Raw genomic sequence first — 27284 nt, 5'->3', positions numbered from 1 at the left:
TGGGTCGGTGCAGACTCGATGGGCCGAATGGCCTCCTTCTGCACTGTATGTTCTATGTATCTATGTATGTAATTGTAGAACCCCTCCATCCTTCCCCTCAGTTCAAATTTGACCTTTTAAAGCATCAAGAATTCCAGCAGGTCCCCCCGCCACGCCAGGGCACAGAGTGGAGAGGTTGATCTCCACCCTAACAGGATCCGCCTTCGGGCGATCAGTGAGGCGAAGGCTACATCATCTGCCTCCGCGTTGGTCCGACACCCCGAATATGGCCGCCCAGTAATAATACATCAGGTTCAGAAGACCCAAACGCCCTGCCTGCCTTTCTCTCTGCAGTAGCACCTTTTTAAATCTGGCCACCTTCTCTCCCCATATTAACGAGGTAACCATCCCTTCAATCTCTCTATAAAATGCCTTTGGCAGTAAAATCGGCAGGCATTGAAAAATGAACAGGAATCGCAGCAGCACATTCATTTTAACTGCCTGTACCCAACCCGCCAGTGACAGAGGGAAACCATTCCACCTTGCCAGATCAGCTTTCACCCTCCTCACAAACTAGAAATGTTGTACCTACGGAGCCCCCCCAATCTTGAGCAAACTGCACTCCCAGGTATCTAAAGTGAGTTCCTGCCTTACGGAATGGCAGCCCCCCCACCCCTGCCCCCATCCTTGGCTGAGATACCACAAAATATTCACTCTTGTCTAGATTCAATTTGTACCCTGAGAAAGACCGAAACACCCGAAGCAACTCCAGTATTCCCCCTAGCCACACTTGGTTCCGACACGTATAATAATAACGGCATATAAGGACACCCTATGCTCTATCGCCTCCTCCCCCGCACTATCCCTTTCCATCCCCCCAAACTTCTTCATGCGATGGCCAATGATTCAATCGCGAGTGCAAACAGCAGGGCCGAGTCCCACGGTGGAGAGGGAAATATTCTGAGCTGATGTTATTTGTGCGGACGCTGGAACTTGGCTCCTTATATAATAGCTTTACCCAGTCCACAAATCTGGGTCCAATTTCAAACCGCTCTAGAACTGCCATCAAGTACCCCCATTCTACCCAGTCAAACGCTTTCTCGACGTCCAATGCCACAACCACCTCTGTTTCCTTCCCCTCCGCCGGTACCATAACCACATTCAATACCCTCCTAATGTTCGAAAAGAGCTGCCTCCCTCTCAGAAACCTTGTCTGATCTTCACCTATCACCTTCGGGATGCACCCCTCAAGCCTACCTGCCAGTACCTTCGCCAATATCTTTGCGTCCATATTTAAAAGTGATATGGGCCTATACGACCCACACTCCGTTGGATCCTTATCTTTCTTAAGTGACAGGGAAATCGATGCCTGCCCCTAAGTTTGTGGTAACACCCCCTTCCCTATCGCCTCCTCAAACATCCTCCATTAGTGGTACCAGCTTATTTTTGAAATTTTTATAATATTCCACCGGATACCCATCCGGCCCTGCCACCTTCCCCGACTGCATCCTCCCAATCGCATCTTTTATCTCCTGCTCCACTATCGCCCCATCTAATGAAGCCCTGTCCCCCTCCCCTAGCCTCGGGTACTCCAGCCCATCTAGAAATTCCTGCATCTCCCGGCCTCTCCCAGGTGGCTCAGACCTGTACAACCTCTCATAGAATTCCTTAAAGACCTTATTAATCTGATCTGGAGCTACCACCAACTTCCCTGCCCTGTTCCGCATCTGGACAATTTCCCTTACCGCAGCCTCCCTACGGAGCTGACCTGCCAACATACCCCAACCTTCTCTCATGCTCTTAAACTGTCCCCCTTGCTCGCCTCAATTGGCGTACCGCCTTCCTGGTAGATAGGAGGTCAAAGCTCGCCTGGAGTTCCTTCCTCTTTTCCAACTGCGCTGGGTCCCTATCTTCTACATACCTCCTCTCCACCTCCAGCATCTCATTGATTACCCTTTGACGTTCCAATCTCTCCTCTTTGTCTAGCCTAGCCTTGAATGAGATCACCTCACCCCACACCACTGTCTTTAAAGCCTCCCAGACAACTGCCTTTGACACCTCACCCGTGCAGTTAAAACCTACATATTCCTCGATTACTTTTTCAATTTTGTCACAGAACCCTCGGTCCCCAACACTCCCACATCCAACTTCCACTCTGGTCTCTGTACCATCCCCTTCTTCAGTACCATATCCACCCAATGCGGAGCATGATCTAATATTGCAATTGTCGAGTACTCCAACCCTTTAACCCCAGCCAGCAGCGCCTTCCCCACCATGGAAAAGTCAATCCGTGAGTACACCTTATGGACCGCTGAGAAAAATGAGTACTCCCGCTCCCTCGGGTGCAGAAACCTCCAAGGGTCCACCACTCCCATTTCCACCATTATCCCAGCCAGCGCCTTTGCCCCCCCTGACGAGCGTGGCCGTGACCTGTCCAATTTTGGCTCCTGCACCAAGTCCCAGTCCACCCCCCACTATCAGTTTGTGTGTGTCCAAGTCGGGGATGGCCCCACACCTTCTTTGCGAATCCCATATCGTCCCAATTGGGGCCGTATACACTTACCAGCGCCACTAGCCTCCCTTCCAGCGCCCCTGTCGCAATCACATACCTACCCCCCTGATCTGCCACCACCTTCTCCATCTGGAACCATACCCTATTGCTGACCATTACCGCTACCCCTCGAGCTCTTCCGTCAAATCCAGAATGAAACATCTGACTAACCCAGCCCTTTTTAAGTCTCACTTGGTCCTTCACCCTCAGGTAAGTCTCCTGCAGCATTGCTACATCGGCCTTCAAACTTTTAAGATGCAAAAGCACCCTTGACCTCTTGACTGGGCATCCCAGCCCCCTCATGTTCCACGTGACTATCTTAACTGGGGGTCTCTCACCCCCCCCCCCCCCCCCCCCTTATCCACCCTCATCATACCACAGGGCCCTGCCCCAGGAGCCTGACCTGTCCCTTTCCATTATTAACATCGAACCCCCTCCCAGAATCCCCCCCTGCACTTCCCCTCAAATAAATCTCACCCAGTATTGATCGTCCCACCACTACTTGCTCCCCTCGTAGGTCCATCGAAACCTGCTACACAGGCTCCAATGTCCGCAGCCCTCCTCTCACCTCACCTCCATTCACTAGCCAACTTTAGTTAGCTAGCGCGGGCAGTCCCCCTCCTCCCCAAAAGGCATACTGTCCCGTCCCACCCAGTCCCAGAAGGAAAAGAAAAACAATCTAACCCATGCAATTCAATTAAATAACATATAACCTTTGCAACAAAAAAAAGGAGCAAAAATGCCAATCAAATCAAACAAAAACTTAAACTCTATAACAATGTGAAGTCAAGTAAGTTACAATACAGGTCAGTGAAAAGAAAGTTATAGCATTTATACATTTTCCAGCTCCCCAATCACGGTCCACAATCTCTCTTCAGGCTCCGCTCCTCACGTCTGTCCCAAGCCTTCTGCCTTCATGAACTCCTCAGCCGCCTCCACTGTTCCAAAATAAAAATCTTTGGCATGTATGTCACCCTCAGCTTTTCCGGGTATACCATACCAAATCGCAGTCACTTGTTGTACAGTGCCTCTTCATTCAGCTGAACGCTGCTCATCTCTTTGCCAACTTTACCGTCAAGTCCTAGTAAATCCGAACTCTAGCACCATCCCACTGCACCTCCCATCTTCTGCTTCACCCAGTTTAATACCTTCTCCTTCATGTGGTATTTATGGAAGCAGATAATTACTGTTCTCGGCGGCTCATTGACTTTGGGTTTCGGCCTTAACGACCAATGAGCTCAGTCCAGTTCATACCGGTGGAGTCTTCATCCTCACCCATCAACTCCGCCAGCCTCTTAGCAAAGTACTCAGTTGGCTTTGAGCCCTCTGCCCCTTCAGGCAAGCTCACAATTCTCAGATTTTGCCACCTCGAGCGGTTCTCAAAGTCCTCAAGCTTTGCTAGGAGTCCTCTGTTGACCTTCACCACTCTCTGTAGTTCATCTCCCATCGAGGTGAGGTGGTCACTGTGCTGCGTTATGGCCTCCTCCACTTCTTTCACCCTGTTCTCTCACCTCGGCCGATGTCTTTGCCACATCCACCCTCATCGGGGCAATTGCCTCTTCCACCAATGATCTCAGTGCGACCGCCATCTCCTTCCTCAACGCCTCCATGTGCCTCACAAACTGCTTCTCCAGCTCCACAGCCATCACCTCAGTCAACCTTTCCACTGTAAATAGTGCGGCCCCACCAAGCGGTCCAGCATCCGCCATCTTGCCGGCACTTTTACTGGTCCTCTCCTTTGGCGGCGAACCCGCGTTTCCTCCCTTCTTCACAACTGTTTTTGGCATCCCTTAACCACTTAGTATTTTTCGCCTTCTTTCTTCAATCTCGAGAAAAATAATAAAATAAAATAATAAAATAAATAAACAAAATAAAAAATTAAATTTAAAAATAATTATAATAAAAATATATATTTTTTTCAAAAATCAAAGTTCAAAACATCTCTTCTCCGGGGACCGGACTTCAAACATCCCAAACATTTGTTTTCAGCGGTGGGCTACCCGGTGTGCACTACTCCCCCTCTACATCTGTGCTGGAATCAGGCCTCACCTCAGGCCACGCTCCTCCCGCACCACTTGCTTCGGGCTCGATCGCAGCCATCATCTTTTATGCTACCGGGTCATTCTGGGGTTCAGGCGGAGATTTGCTCTGTATGCCCAGGCATAAGACTTTATCACATTCGAGCTGGATCAGACCCACCAAGATGCCCGGAATGCAGGTATTTCTGCCATCACTAGGGTGCCCCAGGTCCAGGGGGCGATCGATGGCACGCATGTCACCCTGCACGCACCAGACCATCAGGGAGTGCCCGATATTAACAGGAAGGTGTTTCATTCCCTGAATGCGCAAGGTTTTCCACTACAGTCGCCAGTATTGGCCTCGGATCCACGCATTATCTCCTTTTATTCCCTTCCAGCCAAAAAGAGCGGCTGAGCAAAAGATCCTTGAGATCCAGTGACCTGCTGCGTTTCTTCAAGCACCCAATGGCAGAGACCAGGATTGCAGTGCGGTCTGCAGAGTACATGGAAAGTACTCTGCGCCTCATCCAACACCATGTCCATCGAGTCCACAAACGCTCATTGAATGCATCAGGTCAGTTGGTGAACAAGTGAGAGAAATCTGGAGCAACATTAAAGTGTTCCATTTGGCCCAGTTTCCTTATCTCATTACCACTCAGCTTTTCTGGACACTACTTTGACTTTGCAAATATGTTACAATCTGAACCATACAAGGGTGACATCCATTCACAAAAGCAGTGTCTGCGTGAGGATAGTGCAGATAGAGGCCTGTCTGGGTGGTGAGACACGGCAGAATAGTGCTGGTGTTTGAATTCAGATTTGCTACATAGTCCAGCCTAAGGCGATTTACCCAATATTTTATTGACTTGCTCAGTGCACACCTTGCTACATGTTTTGGAGTCCTGTGGTGATGCTCTGTTATTGTTAATTCTGTCACATATCCTTTCAGCAGCAGGAGGAGCGGGTGGATATCCTCTGAAGGGATGGCAGATGGTGTCATCGCCATCTGTCCTCCAATGTGAGAAGCTGTACACTCAAAACAATACCCTGTAAGCAGTCTGTTTTGTGATAGGCAGCACGGTAGCACAAGTGGATAGCACTGTGGCTTCACAGCGCCAGGGTCCCAGGTTTGTTTCCCAGCTGGTTCACTGTCTGTGCGGAGTCTGCACGTTCTCCCCGTGTTTCCTCCGGGTGCTCCGGTTTCCTCCCACAGTCCAAAGATGGGCAGGTTAGGTGGATTGGCCATGATAAATTGCCCTTTGTGACCAAAAAGGTTAGGAGGGGTTATTGGGTTATGGGGATAGGGTGGAAGTGAGGGCTTAAGTGGGTTGGTGCAGACTCGTTGGGCCGAATGGCCTCCTTCTGCACTGTATGTTCTATGTTCTATGTAATCTATATGTCTCTGCATGCATTATAGTATCAAAGTGCCTGGCAGAGTAAGGGTTAATGTGGGACTGGACACCCATGGTATGATATATACAGTCACGTGATAGGAGCTGTAAGCAGCTAGTCTGCATTGTGGAGTGGCACCATGCGTGACCATAACTTGGAACTGTAAATAGTTAAAGTCTACTGAATAAAGGTTTTCACGTTTAAACACTCAAGGAAGGGCAGCACGGTGGCACAGTGGTTAGCATTGCTGCCTACGGCGCTGAGGACCCGGGTTCGAATCCGGCCCTAGGTCACTGTCCGTGTGGAGTTTGCACGTTCTCCCCGTGTCTGCGTCGGTTTAACCCCCACAACCCAAAGATGTACAGGATAGGTGGATTGGCCACACTAAATTGCCCCTTAATTGGAAAAAGTAATTGGGTACTCTAAATTTTTTTAAGACAAATTAAACACACAAGGCTCAAGACCTCATTAATGAGACCCCACCACAGCAACACGAAAATGCCATATTATGACATGTTTGAGAACCGGTGAAGGTCTCACATGTGTAGTTGTGTGGATCAGTGATCAAGCAGGCCGCGACACTCCACAATAAACCAGACTGTAATTTAAACCAATAAACACAGAACCTGGAGTGTGGTGAGCACCTGTCACACTACCAGGACTTTACTGACTGTATCTGTTGGTGCTCCGTTGTAGCAGAAAGTCAGATTGTTGTTTCACCGATTCAATTTGTGTGTGAATTTTTCAGTGATTGCAACCGATAAAGAGTGTATGTTTCCTGCAGATTTGTTAACACCGAGTGACCTGAACACCATTGCAGAAGTCACGGGCTGTCGCGCCATACGTCAGCCCCCAATCTGTAAAGATGACTGTTGGTCAAATCGATACAGGACCTTCACCGCTGTCTGCAACAACAGGTAGGAACGGATGTTGCAAGTATAAGGATAGCTGTACTTCTTTAATGTGGTTCTGTGAGAGGTTTTTATTAAACAGATCTTACGATGTTTGCCTCTGCAAAATCAGATGACCATGGAAAATCAGTTGCTTATGCAGTACAAAACTGCATTTCCAAAGCCCCAAAACGCACTGGTAACCATTGTCCACTCTGCTTTGTGATTTACTAATTACTGAATAATCACTGCTAAATAAATATAACCATTCACTAAATGCTTTTTACTTTGATTTTGATTAACATTTATTAATAGTAAACTATGGGCTGTGTTAACAGAAACATTCTGTTTGGAGAATCCAGTGAAGAAAGCTCAGATACACACTTCTGAATATAAATTAAATGTCTCCAGTCTCTGCAGGGCTTTGGCAATGGCTGTCCTCACCAGCAGGATCTTCCAGTCCCGTCAATGGTGACCCCCGTGGTGTGTTCACCGGCGGCAGAAGGTGCGGGTCATGCAAAGGCTCATAGACACCTGCGGGACCAGAAGATCTGGGTTACCTCTGCTGGGGCATAAAATCCCACCCAATTTTTAAAATCATATTGGATGAGGCCTTCTCACAGACAGGAAGGTGGGTTTTAGACTTAAATAATTAACAAAGGATGGGCCTGCAAGGTTCTTGATGAATTTAGGATGCTTCCCAGTGCATACAAATGCACCAAACAACCAAGTTATTTAATTTTTAAAATGCTGGCCCCCTGTAGGGGCCAGAATTAGATGGAGCGGCCCGTTCACGCCGTCGTAAAATGCAATGTGTTTACGACGGCGTGGACACTCTGCCGTGGGATTGGAGAATCCCGCCCAATGTTTTGGAAAAAAATGGCAAACCATGATATACAGAGGGGAGGATAGAGAGGTGTGTTCTTTGAAGATTACTAATGTTAGTTATTTTGAAAAAAAAGGGACCAGTGCCTGAAACGAGGGAACCTTTTCAAATCTGTCATCATTCCTACAATCTTGAAGCTTCACGAAAACCAAAGCAAAATGCTCCCGATGCTGTAAATCAGAACTAAAGATTCAGGAAACAAAGAAACCACCCTTGATGTTTGAGTCTCAGTAAAACTACTATGCATTTCCAAAGTGCGCGCAGTTGTGCGACATTGGCCGTCTTTGCTCCTGCCTTAGCATTCATGCTGCTGAAACCCTCACCCATGTTTTCAAAATGCTCAGACTCAAATATACAATTCCCTCCTCGCTGCCATCAAATCTTGCTCTTCCATAAAATCGAGCCGATCCAAAATTCTGCTGCCTATAATCTAACCTGTTCTACGTCCAATTAATCCATTAACCCCATGCTGTCTGAATTGCCTTGGTCCCTGCCCCACAATGCCTCAAGTTTGGAACTGATGTTCTCATGTTCAAATCCCTCCATGACCCACCACTCCTGTAATCTTCTCCAACTCCTCTGGTTGTTTATCTGTGATAAATGTGAAATGTACAATGCTAGTTGTTGTTGTACATCCATCTATTATGTTCAGACTGGACATTTTCAGAAATATGAGATGCCCCTCCAGTGATGCAAGTGTCTGTTGAAAATATAAGTTCATAAGTTCATTGGAGCAGAATTAGGCCATTTGGACTATCGAGTCTGCTCCTCCATTTGATCATGGCTGATCTCATCCTGGCCTTGACTCCAATGCCCTGCCCATTCTCCATAACCCTTCATCCTGTCATAATATACACCAGTATATCATGGTGCAGACACACACTGATGGACACACAGTGGGACCAATCAAGACACAACACCGCAGCCAATCACCAGTGAGAGCACACGCACTATCAAGACAGGGGGCATCAGAGTTCCCGCTCATTCGAGTTGCAGCTAGCTTGGAGGACAGAGCTCACAGCCTGCAACACAGACATTCACCATGTGCTGAGTGCATCGACTGGTTAGGACAAGGCAAAGGTCTTTAGTTAAAGCTAGTATCATATTAACTCACAGTCTAAGTAAGTTTAAACAGTTAATGATTCAATAAAATAGTGTTGACTATTTCAAGTGTTGGTGACCTGTATGTGATCCAGAACACCCAACACATCATGATACCAGGAGTGGTGGGATACTAGCACTTCTTAGATCTACCTGCAAGTGATCTGCCTTCTGCCAGCATTCCATCATCCTGCGACATGGACAACATCAGCCCGCCGCCGCCACTCCGCATCGCCGGCAACCTCGGGGCCAACTGGAAGATTTTCAAACATCGCTTCCAGCTCTTCCTCGAAGCCACGGACAGGGAGGGCGCATCGGACACCAGAAAGATTGCTCTTCTCCTCTCCACGGCTGGGGACCATGCCATCCACATTTTCAACTCTCTCACCTTTGCAGATGATGAAGACAAGGCGAAGTTCAAGACGGTCCTCCTCAAGTTTGACACTCACTGAAGGGTAGAGGTGAATGAAAGCTTCGAACGCTCTGTGTTCCAGCAGCGTTTGCAGGGTAAGGATGAACCTTTCCAATCCTTTCTTACGCACCTCCGCATCCTTGCGCAATCTTGCAGCTACAGGCCCACTTCCGACTCCATGATACGCAACCAAATCGTTTTTGGTGTTCAGTCGGACCCCCTACGTCAGCAGCTCCTCAAAGTAAAGCAACTCACCCTAGCGACTGCCATCGAGATCTGTGTCTTACATGAAAACGCCACAAGTCGGTATTCCCATATACAAGCGGCTGAAACAGCGCGGCAAGGTCCCCACGAGACGGAAAGGGTCCAAGCGATTGAGCACCTCCAGGGCCTCGGCCTGGATGAGGGCGGCCATTTCGCGCACTTTTCACGGACTCCCGCGCTTGTACGCACCAAACGAGGGGACGGTGACATTGAGGAACGTAATGCGCAGGCGCGCACCATGCACGACCGCACCGCGCATGCGCGGTGGCACAGCGAACGTGCTGACATAACGACGTGCAACAACTGTTGCTCCGCCCATTTAAAGCGGCAATGCCCCCCAAAATCTCGACAATGTCTACGACGTGGAAGACCTGGCCACTATGCTGCCTGCTGTCGAGCAGCTCAGCCTTCCAATTCATATCGCTTCAGCCAGCCTCGCAGGAATGTTCGGGCAATTCATCCCATGGTCACCGAGTCCGATGCGGACCTCCCACACAGCAGTGACACCGAGGACCCGAAGGCACCTTTTCGAGTCGGTGTCGTAACGAAAAACAGGCTGTGCCCGAAGCAAAGACACCAGCCGCTGTCGGTATACAGCATCGATCCTGACTGAGTGGTGTGCCATCCTGACGGTCAACCGGTCCCAAATACGATTCCGCCTGGACACTGGTGCCTCCGCCAATCTCATGGCGTGGTCTGCTTTCCAAAGCCTTTGTGTCAAACCAGCCATCCTTCCATCGGCCTGCCAGCTATTGGACTACAATGGCGACATCTTTCCTGCTACCGGCTCATGCCAACTTGAAGTGACGCACAAGTCACGGAAAGCCATCCTTCCTTTCGAGATTGTGGGCTCCTCGAAGGACTCCCTGCTTGGCGCACAGGCATGCAAGCTGTTGAACCACATTCAAAGAGTTCATTCTCTCTCTCCTGATGACACGCCCGCCTTCCAGGACGCTGACTTCAGGGCGCAACTCGACGCCATCATCGACCAGCACCGCGACATCTTCGAAGGCATGGGCATGCTCCCATATACTTACAAGATCCTCCTCAAACAAAACACCACGCCTGTGGTGCATGCATCTCGCAGAGTCCCAGCACCCCTCAAGGACCGCCTCAAGCAGCAGCTGCAGGACCTCCAAGACCAAGGAGTGATCTCCAGAGTTACAGAACCAACCGACTGGGTCAGTTCCATGGTGTGCGTAAAAAAGCCTTCCGGCGAGCTGAGAATTTGCATTGATCCCAAGGTACTGAATCGCAATATCATGAGGGAGCATTATCCAATTCCCAAGCGCGAAGAGATCACATGCGAGATGGCTCGCGCCAAGCTCTTTACCGAACTTGACGCCTCAAAATGATTCTGGCAAATCCAGCAGGAAACTGTGTACCTTTAACACCCCCTTTGGCCGATATTGTTACACCAGGATGCCGTTTGGGATCATATCGGCTGCAGAAGTGTTCCACAGGATCATGGAACAAATGATGGAAGGCATTGAAGGTGTTCGCGTTTATGTCGACGACATAATCATTTGGTCCACCACCCCCCAGGAGCATGTCAGTCGCCTCCAGCGCGTGTTCAAACGCATATGGGAGCAGGGCCTACACCTCACCAGAGCCAAATGCTCCTTTGGTCAGACGGAACTCAATTTCCTAGGGGACCACATCTCCCAGTTGGGTTTGCAGCTGGACGCGGACAAGGTGGCTGCTATCACAGCCATGAAAACGCCAGACGAAAAGAAGGCGGTCCTCCGTTTTCTGGGCATGGTCAACTTCCTAGTGAAGTTCATCCCTAACCTTGCCTCTCATACCACGGCTCTCAGGAACCTGGTCAGGGAGACGACAGACTTCCAATGGCTTCCTGCCCACGAGCGCGAATGGGGAGAACTCAAAACCAAACTCACCACGGCCCCGGTCTTAGCTTTTTTTGATCCAGCGAAAGAGACAAAGATTTTGACCGATGCCAGCCAATCTGGCATTGGGGCAGTGCTCCTGCAATGCGGTGAGGCCTCATCATGGACCCCCGTTGCATCTGCGTCACGCGCCATAACCCCCACGGAACAGCGCTACGTGCAGATAGAAAAGGAGTGCCTGGGCCTTTTGACCGGTGTCATCAAGTTTCATGATTATATGCACGGCCTTCCCCAATTCACGATCGAGACCGACCATCGCCCGCTGGTCAATCTCCACATCAATATAATACAGAAAGACTTGAACGACGTGACGCCTCGCCTCCAGCGTATTCTGCTCAAGCTCCGGCGATACGACTTCCAGCTGATATACAACCCGGGCAAAGACATAATCATCGCCGACGCTCTGTCCAGGGCAGTCAACACTCCGTGTGACCCAGCGGGATTTGTCTGCCAGGTTGACGCCCATGTGGCCTTCGTGGCCTCCAATCTACCTGCCACAGATGAACGCCTCATCCAAATTCGCCGCGAGACAGCGGCTGACCCTTTGCTACAGCGTGCCATGCGCCACCTAACAGACGGTTGGCTCAAGGGCCAATGCCCGCAGTTCTACAACATCAGAGATGATCTGACGGTAGTCGATGGTGTTCTCCTGAAACTGGAACGCATTGTCATCCCGCACAGCATGCGCCAGCTCGTCTTGGAACAGCTACACGAGGGCCATTTTGGCGTGGAGAAGTGCCGCCAACAGGCCCGAGAGGCAGTGTACTGGCCCGGCATCAATGACGACATCGCCAACACAGTGCTCAACTGCTCCACCTGTCAGCGGTTCCAGCCGGCCCAGCCACGTGAGACCCTGCAGCCCCATGAGTTGGTCACGTCCCCTTGGTCCAAGGTCGGCATCGACCTGTTCCACGCGCTGGGCAGGGACTATGTCCTGATTGTAGACTATTAAACTACCCAGAGGTGGTACGTTTACACAACATCACATCGTCTGCAGTCATCTGTACCTGTAAGGACAGCTTTGTTCGATACGGCATCCCACTCACTGTGATGTCGGGCAATGGCCCCTACTTCGCAAGCCAGGAATGGTCCAACTTTGCCAGGAGGTACAACTTTGTGCATGTGACATCCAGTCCCCTGTACCCCCAATCCAACGGCAAAGCGGAGAAGGGCATCCACATAGTCAAACAGCTCCTCTGCAAGGCTGCCGATGCTGGGTCCGATTTCTACCTCGCCCTGCTGGCCTATCGCTCGGCCCCACTGTCCACTGGCCTGTCGCCAGCCCAGCTGCTCATGGGTCGCCCCCTGAGGACGACGGTGCCGTCCATTCATGTCCCAGACCTCGACCACGTTCTGGTCCCTCAACGAATGCAACTGTCTCGTGCACAGCACAAGGCGGCTCATGACTCCCGTGCAGCTGATCTCCCTACTCTGGCTCCAGATGACAAGGTCCACATCCATCTTCCGGAGACCGGATGGCTCCATTCTGCGCCGCAATCGACGTGCCCTTCATCTCGTTCCGCGCTCGCTACGTGATCCTCCACCATTGCCACACCCACCTGTTGACCCTGACCTGGACTATGCAGAGATTCCGGCCACTCTGCATCCTCCTCACTCTGACGCAGTCCAGCCCGCTCCTCAACCGGCGGCTCCCGACACACCCTTGAGGCGGTCAACCAGAATTCGTCGCCCACCTCAGAGACTTAATTTGTGAACTTTGTGGACTTACGGACTTTCTGATTTGTTCTGTTCTTCCGTTTAATCGTTCAAGTGTTTTGTATATAGTTTTCATCTCGTTATTTGTGTGACACACTGTTTTTCTGCACCAGGTACCTTCCCATGTAAATAGTTTAGTTTTTATGTACATAGTCCTATAAATATTTCACACACACATAGTCAGGAACATTCACCATACACTATTTATTGCCACGCATGTACATTTTTTATAAAAGGGGGGATGTAATAATATACACCAGTATATCATGGTGCAGCCACACACTGATGGACACACAGTGGGACCAATCAACACACACAACACCGCAGTGAGAGCACATGCACTATAAAGACAGGGGGCATCAGAGTTCCCGCTCATTCGAGTTGCAGCTAGCTAGGAGGACAGAGCTCACATCCTGCAACACAGACATTCACCATGTACTGAGTGCATTGACTGGTTCGGACAAGGCAAAGGTCTTTAGTATCGTATTAACTCACAGTCTAAGTAAGTTTAAACAGTTAATGATTCAATAAAATAGTGTTGCACTATTTCAAGTGTTGGTGACCTGTATGTGATCCAGAACACCCAACACATCACATCCCATTACCAATTAAAAATCTGTCTAACTCTTCCTTAAATTAACTCACTGTCCCAGCACCCACTGCACTCTGGGGTAGCGAATTCCACAGATTCACAATGTTTTGGGAGAAGTAGTTGTCCTCAACTCTGTTTTAAATTTGCTACCTTTTATCCTAAAACTATGACCTCTCGTTCTAGAAGCCCCACACGAAGAAGCATCTGCTCCACGTCTACTTTATCCATACCTTTTATCAACTTGTATACCTCAATTTGTTCTCCCCTCATTCTTCTAAACTAGGCCTAAACTGTTCAATTTCTCTTCATACGACAACCCCCTCATCTCTGGAATCAACCTAGTGAACCTCCTCTGAACTCCCTCCAATGCCACCACATCTTTTGTCAAATAAGGGGACCAAGACTGTGCACTATACTCCAGGTGTGGTCTTACCAATGCCTTGTACAGTATGTAACAACACTTGCTTACCTTTATACTCTATTCCTTTAGTTATAAGTGTGAGGTGAAGACAGATGTCTTTCTACACACACATTGGACTATATCCTTCACCCTCCCTGCTATTCCCCAATCCAGTAGATTTAAGGTCCCAAAATCACCTATTCCCAACAAGGCAAACTAATCGTTCCCATATCTTACCTGTGCTGTCTTCATCTTAGTTCTTCTTCAGCTATTAACGTCTGTGACCTCACTATGTCCTCTCATCTTAGATGGATGTCCAATATTGCCTCGAATCCTGAAGTTGCATTCACAAAGAATGACTTCATTCAATTGTGCCAAACCTTTATTTTGACCTCAAAAATTCTTAACTGTATCAAGTCGGCGGGGTTGGTGCCGCGCCAGCCGGCACTGAAGGGCTTGGCGCCGTGCCAACCACCGCCAAAGGGCCTCCGCCGGCCTGCGTGCGTTGGCGCATGCGTGGGAGCCCCAGCGTGTGCTGGCGTCATCCCAGCGCGGGGCGGTTCTTCTCCACGCCGGCCATGGCCGAGGTTGGCAGCAGCCGGCGTGGAGGGAAAGAGTGCCCCAACGGCACAGTCCCGCCCGCGGATCGGTGGGCCCTGATCGCGGGCCAGGCCACCGTGAGTGCACCTCCCGGGGCCAGATCCCCCCCGTGCGCCCCCCCCCCCCCCCCCCCCCCCCCCCCGAGGACTCTGCAGGCTGCCCGTAGAGCCATGTCCCACTGGTACCGACCTGGTTTGATTTACCCCGACGAGACCGGCCGAAAACGGGCAGCCGCTCGGCCCATCGCGGGACGGAGAATCGCCAGGGTGGCTGCTGCCAGCGGCCGCCGACCGGCACGGCGTGATTCCCGCCCCACCAAAACCCAGGCGCCGTAGAATTCAGCGGCCGGCGGCGGGGCGGGATTCACGCCACCCCCCCCCCGGCGATTCTCCGACCCGGCGGCGGGGGTCGGAGAATCCTGCCCAAGAAGTTGAAATTCAAATGTTACTATCAGTCCTGGCCTTATAGTGATGCTATTCGTGTGAGTTTTATTCAAATCAAGTTACCATTTGGCTTGGGTGAATTGGAGAAAAGAAGTGAATGTTATGTTTTCCTTATTTCAGGATGCATCCTCGACTCGGATCGTCGAACACAGCACTCACCCGATGGCTCCCAGCTCGCTATGAAGATGGAATTTCACTTCCACTGGGCTGGACTCCAGGCAAAAGAGTATCAAGATACACTCTGCCACTGGTAACAGTCCACAATCAAACACAAACAAATGCTACTCACTGTGAAAAACGTCCTGTCATCAGTTGTGAACCCCACAATACTGAGCACAGGCAGTGCAATGGATTATAGAGTCCTGAAGCAAATCCAACCCAGTCAGATAGGATTCACCCTTTAACATTCCTCCATGAGTTACCTTTGCATTGAGTCAACCTAGTTCCTCGTGGGTTCAGCACATAGTACAAAACCATTCCTTAGTACATTGTAGCTTTGCGGCACCACTTTTGAAAGTATGGAATGCTGATTGGTGTATGAAATGACTGACTATGACAGGATAGAAATATCTTTTCCTATTGGCTGTCCCTATAGTTGCACTGTCTTTCTGTTGTTGTTATGTCTTCAGCTTTATTCGCTTCCATTTTAGGTTACTAACATGTCACAGAGGAGCAACTGAGAATGCAGTGAAGGTGGCTCTATGATGGATAAATATTAAATGAAAATCTCTATTGGGGAGATCCATTGGGGAGACTAAGGGAACAATTCTCCAGAAAGATTTCTAAGTGTGGTAGTGAGCGGAAATTGCCACGAGCTTCCCGGCGCTGGAACTTGCGAGACTGTCACCACAATGCAATGCAAATTGATCTACTTCATGAGGCCCCACGGGCTTCACGCAAATGAAGGCTGGCCAGCCAGTTTTCTGCGACTGCGCTTGCCAGGCGTGCGACAACCAAGTGAGCCCCTAATCCAAAATGATTTCTCTACAGCAAGTGAGTCAACCCTCTCCCCCAGACCACTCCTTCCCAAGATCTCACCATGTGTTGTCTTGTGTCTTGCAGGATCACCAACAGACGAGGCCGGCCCATCTGGGGTACTTCGCCCCCAACCACAACGCCAGCACACCCCAGAGGACCAGCCCGGGGACAACACCAACATCTTGGCATGCATTCACCTGAAGCTTCCACCATCACAGAGATTATCACCTCAGTGGGGCATTTTAGTGAGGAGGCTCCTGGGTCACATTCTGGTGTGCACATCACACATGCTGCAGCACACCAGGTGGATGTAGGGAATCCCGAGGGAGTGACAGTTGGAGGGCTGTCCAATCCCAGGAAACAGCTGTAGTCCAGACAGGTATCGCGCTTCTGGAAAGTATGATCCCCTCGCTGGTGGAGATGCAAATGCAGAACCAGGATCTACAGGGGGGGATGTCAGCAAATTTCCAGTGCCTGCAGGTGCAGCTGGAGGAGCCCAAATGCCTTCAGGTGCAAGAGATGATGCCGACAATGCATGGTACCCAGACAAACATTGAATGGGTGGCATCTGCGGTGGAAGCCTTGGGTCAAAAAGTCACTGCCATGGGTCAAAACATACAAGGCTTGGGGCACACTGTGCAGTCAATGGCTAAAGCTCAGAGGAGCCCAGTCACAGGCAGCCATGTACCCGGACCACATGGACATTGCTGTGGCGCTTCAGAGCTTGGACCAGTCACAAAGGGTCATGGCTGAGGGCGTCGAGAGCATTGGCTGGGTGCTTACTGACCTGGGCCAGTCACAGAGGGACATGAGTAAGGCAGTGAGGGACATGACTCACTCACTAAGAGACATGGCCCAGTCTCAGTGCTCATTGGTTAAGGGCTGGTTGAGACGAGAGCGGGCCTCCAGGAGTGGCAGTGCCAGGTAACGGTGGAGCCTCTGGAGCTCACTCGGCCTCACCTCTGTCCCATGGGAAATTGAGAACCTCGAGGGAGGAGGAAGTGATGGGAACCATGCTGGTGCTCCCCACAGGGGAGCTGCTGGAACGCATCAACGCTTCTGAATCCCCCCACACCTGACACTGGCACATCTGGTGGGCAGAACAGGGTGACATTTCATCACCTGTGACATCCAAAATCAGGTCCCGGCCCTCTAGAGTACGACCACCAAAGTCATTACCTGTCAGAGGGCAAGATATCCAGCATGCCGCCTTCCTGTCTAAAGTGCTGTCTGGGGTCACACCTAGAAGGAGCGATAAGAAAGTTAAGTTGGCACAGGTTAGAAGGAAGAGTCAGCACACAACAATTGTATATATTCACGATTAAACACCTTTTCACCACATCCCGACCTGCTTCAATCCTCTGTCTGAAGGGTGTGATGGGTGGGCTGGGCTAGTGTAGAGGATGTGCCGGGTAGGGGTGTGTGGGAGGATGGCACGGAGCAGGACTCCCAGGACAATTAAACATTTCACCTGGGGTCACCCTCAGAGGTGGCAGGGAACGGGGCCAGAAGTGTGAGACTGCCTTGCGGGACAACTCACCCAGTGAGTGACACATTACCATTCACCATCTCCATAACAGCCCTCCATCACCACCACTACCCCTAAGAATATCTGGGTCCGTGAGATGGAAGATGTGACATGTATTTATCATCCGCCGTCCTGTAGACAGGTAGGACCCGCAAATGGGGGAGGGGGAACTGGAGTGATGAGAGTGGTAGGAGGAGGGACCGGGGTGGACAAATGAAGCGAGGAATGACAGGGGAGGATGTTAACAGCTATGGGGAAGGGACACCACTTGGACGCAATAGAGGGGGGGAAAGAGTATGGAGAGGTAGGACAGGGTAGTGGAGCTGCTGGTGGTCAAGCCTCCAAGTCGGCAATAAGGTGAGAAGGTTGTCCAGGGTACGGCGGCTCTGAAGCACACTTTGAGCAGCCTGCTCTGCCAGCCTGGTCTCCATGCCCAATTCTTCCTTGTCACAACCCATGTCAGCAATAGGCTCTGTGGACCCTGTCCTGTCTCCCCAGTGGGGTCGACTGTTGGTGTCCTTATTGGGTGGGCCATGTGTTATCCCACAAGTAGGGTGGCACCTGATTGTGGGGTGGAGAAGGTAACCGTGTGCCACCAATCGCCTCCATGCTTAGAGGCGTGTGGGCAGGTTCTACAGATGAAGGTGAGGCAGGGAGGTGTGCGTCTACTGGGCGTGTAGCTGCAGTGTGATGTGGGTTCTGGGTGTGACACACAGGTTGTGACAACCTGACCGGGGGCAGGATGGATGGGAGCAGAGGCGCGGTGGACAGGCAGGGATTGGAAACAGCTGGTGGAGTGGGCCATCTAATAGTGTAACTGTTGAGGCCTCTGCCCTTAGAGGGGCAGTGTGCCAGGCAGGGTGCCAAATTGGCACGGTGCATGTGTCCTTTGTTTGGGGTGAGCTCTGCTTCCTCTGCAGTGGGGCTGTGCTTCTGATGAGTCCACTAAGGGCTGCCAGCACCTGGTGTGCCACTGATTGAGCTTGGCCACGCCCATCCCATTGGTGGTCAACTGGGGTCTGAGGTTTCCAGAGAGGAGGCCTGGGTGAGCTGCCAAACGACCAGAGGCTCTGTAAACATTTACAGGTCACAGTGAGAAGTCAGCAGAGTGAGCAGCCAGGGGCCTGTAACTTGTACCAAATGGGTGTGTTTAAAACAGATACTGTAGCAATAGGAGCCTGAGACAGGCCACCCAGACCCCAAATCTACGGAGCCGTCAGCAAGTCACTCCTCGCTATTCCCCCCAGACTTGGCAGCCACAACCCAGCAAGCGCTACAATTTTTTACAGTTTTCAAACTTTGCTAACCTTCTCTCTCTACCTCAGCAGCCATGGCGCCCAGTCCTCATTTGTAAATACCTGCAGTGAACTGCCTGACTCCCGCCTGAGAGGGTGCAGCATCGCGGAGGCCCAGAGCATAGTGGGTCAAACACGCTAAATACATTTGAAAAAATGCAAATGCCAGTTTTGCATGCCCCTGTGGGGCGTGAACCTCGTTGCCACCAGCGAGGGAGACTAGCATGGCGCCCAAATCAATATCGGGCGCAGGCTCTGATTCTGGTCGGACGCCCGATTCTCCGCCTGATCGGGGTTCATGTTTGCAGTACGCGAGACAGAGAGGTTTGCCCATTGTCTAGTTTTTGTCTAATGAATGCTTTGCACTCCTGCTCCAGGTTCGAGCCGTGTCCAACAAAATCCTGAAAACATCCAATGAAAATGTGCCCTTAGATTTGGAAACAACTAATTTGTTTATGCAGTGGGGTCAGTGGATCGATCACGACATGAGTTTAAGTCCCGTGTCTGGCAGCCTCCAAACCTTCAATGATGGCATCGACTGTGAGAGAACGTGTGTTCAGAGAAGTCCTTGTTTCCCAATAAAGGTGAAACCTCCCAATTCTGTTTCATTCTGAAGTAGTGTTTCAGATTTTGCTATTGTGCCCAGAATAGAATGAAAGAAATCCTGGACCAACAATCTATCAAAGTGCTGTTGGACAAAATAATCCCACAAAGAAGAAATGTATAAGTGACTCAATCATATGATTTGATGGTGCTGGTTTGAGGGATTGTGTTCCCAAGGACAGAAGGTTGAAATGGGCCAAATATTCCCACCTGCCTGGTTAAGGAGGAAAGTGTTTAGTTACAGACCTCTTGGGTCATTTCTGAAACCCCCCAGTTTTTTCTTGAGTTAATGGCATTGAATCTTTTGCATCCAACCTTAGCCATGGGGAATGGGGCTGCAATTGGATCAGAGTCCATCAGGCGGGGACAGCTGCAGGGATCGGAGATGGTTGGTCAAGGTTAAGGGCAGCACAGTAGCATTGTGGATAGCACAATTGCTTCACAGCTCCAGGGTCCCAGGTTCGATTCCGGCTTGGGTCACTGTCTGTGCGGAATCTGCACATTCTCCCCGTGTGTGCGTGGGTTTTCTCCGGGTGCTCCGGTTTCCTCCCACGGTCCAAAATGTGCAGGTTAGGTGGATTGGCCATGATAAATTGCCCTTGGTGTTGGGTGGGGTTACTGGGTTATGGGCATAGGGTGGAGGTGTGGACCTTGGGTAGGGTGCTCTTTCCAAGAGCCGGTGCAGACTCGATGGGCCGAATGGCCTCCTTCTGCTGTAAATTCTATGAAAATTCTATGAAAGTTGGTGTTCATCAGCAGCTGGTAACCTTCAGATGTGGTGTCAGAGGGTGCACAGATGTTTCTCAATCAGAAAAGTAACTTTGAAAACCTTTTTAGAAATATATAGAAAAAGAGCAAGCCAGAGCTGTATCCCATCTCTAGGTATTTAGCTCTGTCGGTTTTATCACTTCAAGTGCATATTAAAGCTTTTTTTAAAGAAATGCAATGAAAATTTCAGCCAGTCAAGTTCTCCTCAACTTTTTACATAGATTACATAGAACATACCCTTTATAGATTACATAGATTACATAGAACATAGAACTTCCCTCTGATCTTGCTGTTACTTTAAACCTCTGTCTCCTGGGTTATTGATGTATCAAATAAGATAAATCAATCCTTCCTGTCCACTTGACCTGGGGCCCTCATAAGTTTATTAATTTCATTTAAACCTCCCCTCAAACTCTTCCACTCAAAGTTATTATAACTCTTGTTTCCAGTTTAACAATCTGATAGGCCAAATGTGGGTCTGGTTTCCTGAGAATTTATGAGCAGATTAATTAAGAGCTGCGGGGGTGGGGGGCTCTTATTTGCATATGCAGATAGTCTAATACCTATTTCTTCTACATCCTATTCACCACAGTGAAGGTTAACATGAGGAAGACTGTTGCTGTGTGCCCTAATGTCACACCCATTAATTTGAAAACCATTTACTTTCACTCTATGTTCTAATCCCAAACCAGTCTACTATCTGACCACCAATTCAGTGAAACTCCTAATCTGCTTCATATTCCTCTTATTAATGTCTGTAACACAGTTAGTGGTGAACAAATACTAGAAATGCTCTTGATCTTTTTTGACAGATGCCACCAAGGGATTCCAGAATCACGGATCGCACCAAATGCTTCCCTTTCATCCGATCAGCTCCTGCCTGTGGAAGCGGTGAACTGGGTTCTTTGTTCGGAGATTTTAACACCCGTCAGCAGATCAATGCCCTGACCTCTTTCATTGATGTTAATGAAGTCTACGGCAGCACAGATTGTTTGGCCAACAAACTCAGGAACCTCACCAATGAGCTTGGCCAGTTAGCTGTCAATCATGAATTCTCTGACAATGGACGAGAATATTTACCATTTAACACCATTTCAAACAACCTTTGCGGCAGAATGGAGGAAGGCTGTGTCACTGGTCAAAATTCAACTCCATGCTTTATAGCTGGTGAGTAATGGCTGAATCCAGAAATCGTGTCCCATGTCATCTTCCTACGGGGCATTCCTTTCACCTGCACGGTGTCCCCTTGCAACTGTTTAACACACATTACAGGAATTTAGATGAAAGGTGTTGGAAGATACTGGTCTACAAATTGAATGCAATACTTTAAGTGGGCACAAACGCTTCCAACATAGCTGATTTATGCACATTCTGAGTTGGAGGAGTGCAACTCAGCATATTAGCAAGGGCTGAGAAAGAGGGGCCAATTTCTAGGTCACTGTTCCCAGAATTCCACAGTGGTTCAGCCTGATCTCTCGCTCTAACTCGGATCTTCAGATGTTTATCCTGTTTCGCAGGAAGCCCTGTAGAATTCCTGTGAGTTCTCCGTGGAATGAATAGGAGACTTCAACCAATCATTTGCAGAACCAAGTGTGCATTGACTGATCAGAATTTTTAATGAAATCAACTTACCCCTAGATCATCTTTATAAGGTCGTTTCTTATTGGTGCAAAGATAAAAATTATGTTGATTGATTAATTTACAAAGTAATGAAAAGAACAGAAGCCTGGTCGATATTAGGCCTCGGGCTTCATTTTGCGAAGGTCTGGCACAGCTCAAAAGTGAGGTGAGGATGGATATCAGTGATGCCTCAGTTGGGTCTTGGTGGGACTGGAGATAGGGGGTGGATCCAAGGCAGAGCTGTCGAAGCAAATGCTGCATTCCCTTGCTTCCACATTAAAACTGCAACCAATTGCTACAGCTTTCAGAAGGAAAGTTCCTGCTTGGTGTTCACTAGTTTGTGAAGGGTCCTAAAACAGACATTCAACTCTTTTGCATATTTAAGGGTCCTAACGTCTAAATTAGGCCAGTGTCAGGAGAACCTTTGCAACAGCCCAACCAATCTGATGTCAAACATGTTCCTGATGCTATTTGGACATGTGAGTTTGACCCTTTAAAATAACCCCTCGAGCCCCTATTTACACCCAGAAAATAGGCCAACAAGATCCAATTTTGCCCTCCACAATTCTCCAAGCCAATACTTTCTGGACTCAATGAGTAATATTGAGAAATAAGAGTACCTTTTTGAGGAGAGTGATAAGTGAAAGAAATGGAGAGAACTCCTGTGAGGTGAGGTGTACGATAAAAAGAGTTAGAAAGACTCTGAGCAGGAGGAGAGAGCTATATTGTTGGTCATTGTGAAGAAAGGATTTCTACCTTTCTGGGGATGCGGAAGCCAACTTTGTTGTTTGGCTTTAGTTAACCACAGTGTGAAAGACCAGCTGCTTTGATTCCCCATAAACAATGTCAAGGATTATCCACTGTTTTTTTTTATTGACCAGATAATGCATCATTTTTTATTAGAGTACCCAATTATTTCTTTCCAATTAACGGGCAATTTTAGTGGCCAATCCACCTAACCTTCACATCTTTGATTTGTGGGTGTGAAACCCATGCAGTCACGGGGAGAATGTGCAAACTCCAGACAGACAGTGACCCGGGGCTGGGATCGAACCCAGGTCTTCAACGCCATGCCACCGTGCTGCCCAGGATAGTGCACCATCTTATTGTTTGGGATCCATAATCCTCCGTGAGTATCATTCGCGCACTGAATGAAACTACTGTTGATCATACTGCACCCGGTAATCCATGCTCAGGTGTCTGCTCTATTGGATGTTTCTTGATGTATTTGGCTGCCTTCATTGAACAGTATGATGGTAATACTTACCAACACACATCATGTTCACTGCAGGTGATGTCCGTGTGAATGAACAGTTAGGCGTGTTAACATTCCATACGGTATTTCTACGGGAACACAATCGCTTAACGAGAGAGCTGAAGAGACTGAACCCTCACTGGAGCGGAGATACAACATACCTAGAAGCAAGAAAAATCCTGGGAGCTTTTCAACAGGTAGAGAGAGAATGTGATTGATAAAGTTATGGTACTGTGGCTGACTGATCATGCAAGTTGGGAAACATCATGAGTTTAATAAACCTAGTCATTTTTGGCAAATACCAGATTATTTTGTTTCTAAAGCCCCAGCCTACAGAAAGTAATCCTGCCGCCCTGACCAGGACTGGCTTACATGTGACATAAGCCCCACACTCTGTTATTAACTCTAAATGTGCTTGGGCAAAGATTGCAATGAATGCTAAATACTGCCTTGTCAGTGTTACCCACATCTACCTAAATGCACGCAGCATACGGAACAAGGTAAATGAGCTTGTTGCGCCAATTGATATTGGCCGGTATGATGTTGTGGGCATCAGAGACGTGGCTGCACGTTCTGGGACCTAAATATCCAAGGATATGTGTCAAAAGGACAGGCAGGTGGGCAAAGTGGGCGGGGTTGCTTTATTAGTAAGCAATGAAGTTAAATCGATAGCAAGGAGCGTTATAGGATCAGGAGGCATAGAATCTCTGTGGGTAGAACTGAGGAATCGCAAAGGTAAAAAAAACCCTGATGGGTGTTATGTACAGGCCCCCAAGCAGTAATCCGGATATGGGTAGAAAATAAAACAGGAGGTAGAAAGAGCATGAAAAAAAGGCAGTATTACAATAATCATGGGGGACTTCAATATGCAGGTGGACTGGGAAAATCAGGTTGGTGGTGGATACCAAGAAAAGGAATTTGTGGAATGTCTAAGAGATGGTTTTTTGGAGCAGCTTGTGACAGAGCCCACTAGGGAACAGGTAATTCTGGATTTGGTGATGTGTAATGAGGCAGACTTGATTCGGGAACTTAAGGTGAAGAAACCCTTAGGGAGCAGTGACCACAATATGATAGAATTGACCCTGCAGTTTGAGAGGGAGAAACTGCAATCAGGTGTAACGGTATTACAATTAAATAAGGGTAACTACAAAGACATGAGGGAGGAGCTGGCCAGAGAGATTGGAAAAGGAGCCTAGCAGGGAAAACAGTGGAACAGCAATGGCAGGAGATTTTGGAGGTTATTCGAGGGGCCCAACAGAAATTTATCCCCAGGAGGAGGAAACATGCTCAGGGGAGGAAAAGGCAACCATGGCTGACAAGGGAAGTCAAGGACAACATAAAAGCAAAAGAAAAAGCATACAAAGTGGTGAGGATTAGTGGGAAGCCAGAGGATTGGGAAGTGTTTAAAAGCGAGCAGAAGACAACTAAAAAAACAGTAAGGGGGGAGAAGATGAAATATGAGTGCAAGCTAGCTAGTAATATAAAGGAAGATAGAAAGAGTTTTTCAATATATAAAAGGTAAGAGAGAGGCAAAAATGGACATTGGACCACTGGAAAATGTGGCTGGAGAAGTAATAATAGGAAACAAAGAAATGGCAGAGGAACTGAATAGTTACGTTGCATCAGTCTTCACGGTGGAAGACACCAGTGGGATGACAGAGCTTCAGGAGGATCAGGGGGCAGAGGTGAGTGCAGTGACCATCATTAAGGAGACTGTTCTGGGGAAACTAAAAGTTCTGAAGCTGGATAAATCCCCTGGACCGGATGGACTACACCCCAGGCTTCTAAAAGAGATAGCTGAGGAGATTGTGGAGTCATTGGTGGTGATCTTTCATGATTTGCAGATGATACAAAGATCTGTAGAGGGGCAGGTAGTATTGAGGAAGCAGACGGGCTACAGAAGGACTTGGACAGGCTAGGAGAGTGGGCAAAGAAGTGGCAGATGGAATACAATGTGAAAAGGTGTGAGGTTTGCACTTTGGAAGGAGACATGGAGGCATGGCCTATTTTCTAAATTGGGAAATGCTGAGGAAATCATAAGCACAAGTAACTGGGGAGTCCTTGTTCACATTTCACTTAAGGTTAACGTGCAGGTTCAGATGGCAGTTAGGAAGGCAAATGCAATGTTAGCATTCATGTCGAGAGGGCTAGAGTACAAGACCAGGGATGTACTTCTGAGGCCAAATAAGGCTCCGGTCAGACCCCATTTGGAGGATTGTGAGCAGTTTTGGGCCCCGTATCTAAGGAAGGATGTGCTGGCCTAGGAGACGTTCTAGAGCAGGTTCACATGAATGATCCCTGGAATAAAGTGCTTGTCATATGAGGAACGGTTGAGGACTCTGGGTCTGTATTCATTGGAGTTTAGAAGGATGAGACGGGAGCTTATTGAAACCTACTGGATACTGCGAGGCCTGGATAGAGTGGACGTGGAGAGGATGTTTCCACTTGTAGGAACAACTAGAAGCAGAGGAAACAATCTCAGACTCAAGGGACGATTCTTTAACACAGAAATGAGGAGGAATTTCTTCAGCCAGAGGGTGGTGAATCTGTGGAACTCTTTGCTGCAGAAGGCTGTGGAGGCCAAATCACTGAGTACCTCAGAGAGAGATAGAAAGGTTGTTGATTAATAAGGGGATCGGGGTTATGAGGAGAAGGCAGAAGAATGGGGATGAGAAAAATATCAGCCATGATTGAATGGCGGAGCAGACTCGATGGGCCGAGTGGACTAATTCTGCTCCTATGTCTTATGGTCTATGGTCTTATCCCTTATACTGTCGTATCAGGTTTTGGTCAGATAAGATATTGGGAACAGCAGTCACTTGATCATAGGAGGAAGATTCAAAGAGAACAATGGAAAGGAAAGATTAAGAAAGTTAAATTTGTTTACTTTGAGAAAAGGAGCCTGCTCCAGGTGACTGTGAAGAAAACCATGAATGGAATTGAAAAAACTCATGCAAGTTGCTAGTTTTGTTGAAAGATTAAAATCCCAGGAGATACAAGTTAAAGCTAATGAAGTTAAGAGTAAGTAGGGGAACTATGGGAAATACTGAATGGAATTGGAGAATTTACCAGAAATGAAAATTGCAATGGACAATCGGGTATCCCTGTTCTTGAGTCATGTAGTGGGGATCCCTATTCTGGGGTCAGGCAGTGGGGTCTCCTTGTTCTGGGGACTTCCTGTTCTGGGGTCAGACAGTGGGGTCTTCCTGTTCTGGGGTCAGACAGTGGGGTCTCCCTGTTTTGAGGTCAGACAGTGGGGTCTCCCTGTTTTGAGGTCAGACAGTGGGGTCTCCCTGTTTTGGGGTCAGACAGTGGGGTGTTCCTGTTCCAGAGTCAAACAGTGGGATATCACTGTTCTGGGGTCAGGCAGTGGTGTGGCGATTTTAATGAGGTTGACTTCAGGATGGAAGGCGTAGTTTTCACAAAGACACTTGAAGCAATGTTCATCAACAAAGCTAAATTTATTTACACTACCTAAATTAACGTTTGACACTTATTCCTGCAGTAAACAAATAGATTATATTAAACTACACTCACTAACACTATCTCTATACTTTAACTGTAACTATATTCTATCCTCTCTCGCTTTACTATGCACTTCGCTCCAGTCTCCTCTCCCCTATTCCACTCTCTCTCCTAGAAGCATAAGAGTCAGTGCCTTTTATGATACTGTCCCTAGCTCCATATAGTGGCTAATTGTAACATAACATTAACTCTTCACATGTTGTGCATTCCTATAATGCCACAACCCCCTTTCTTTGAAAAAGAATTTTGAATCTTTTCTGACATTTTTTTACATACAAGGTGTTGAATGTGCATACATTTCCTATGTAAAGATGTCACACATCGTGTTTACAATTACAGAGTTATATTTGTGAAATGTTTACAAATTTGCTGGTTTTCTTTGCCTTGTGGACCTTCATAATGGCATAGTATTGTCATTGGAATTTTCTTTTACATTTGACAACAAAACTTTACGAAAGTCAATGGTAGGATATATTGGTTCTTGACTTATCTTTTTTCTGTGCTTGTGGTGTCGATTTCTTGTTTCCTGTGCTTGTTTGCTTTCTGTTTTTTTACCCAGGA

The 27284-nt window shown here is 48.6% G+C and overlaps 1 protein-coding gene across 1 annotated transcript in view; it reads left to right on the top strand.

Annotated features, from left to right (window-relative positions):
- The window catches only part of LOC140386750 (eosinophil peroxidase-like), a 63098-nt gene that overhangs the window by 10223 nt on the left and 25591 nt on the right, over positions 1 to 27284 (top strand). Inside the window, exons 3-8 of the mRNA XM_072469403.1 lie at positions 4947 to 5122; positions 6725 to 6857; positions 15272 to 15401; positions 19330 to 19536; positions 21136 to 21490; positions 23235 to 23395. Coding sequence (XP_072325504.1) covers positions 4947 to 5122; positions 6725 to 6857; positions 15272 to 15401; positions 19330 to 19536; positions 21136 to 21490; positions 23235 to 23395 — 1162 coding nt within the window. The remainder of the gene's footprint in view (positions 1 to 4946; positions 5123 to 6724; positions 6858 to 15271; positions 15402 to 19329; positions 19537 to 21135; positions 21491 to 23234; positions 23396 to 27284) is intronic.

Source organism: Scyliorhinus torazame, chromosome 12, assembly GCF_047496885.1.
Source record: "Scyliorhinus torazame isolate Kashiwa2021f chromosome 12, sScyTor2.1, whole genome shotgun sequence".
Taxonomy (NCBI): domain Eukaryota; kingdom Metazoa; phylum Chordata; class Chondrichthyes; order Carcharhiniformes; family Scyliorhinidae; genus Scyliorhinus; species Scyliorhinus torazame.
Note: the sequence above shows the minus strand (reverse complement) of the source record. Positions and strands in the feature narration are given on the sequence as shown.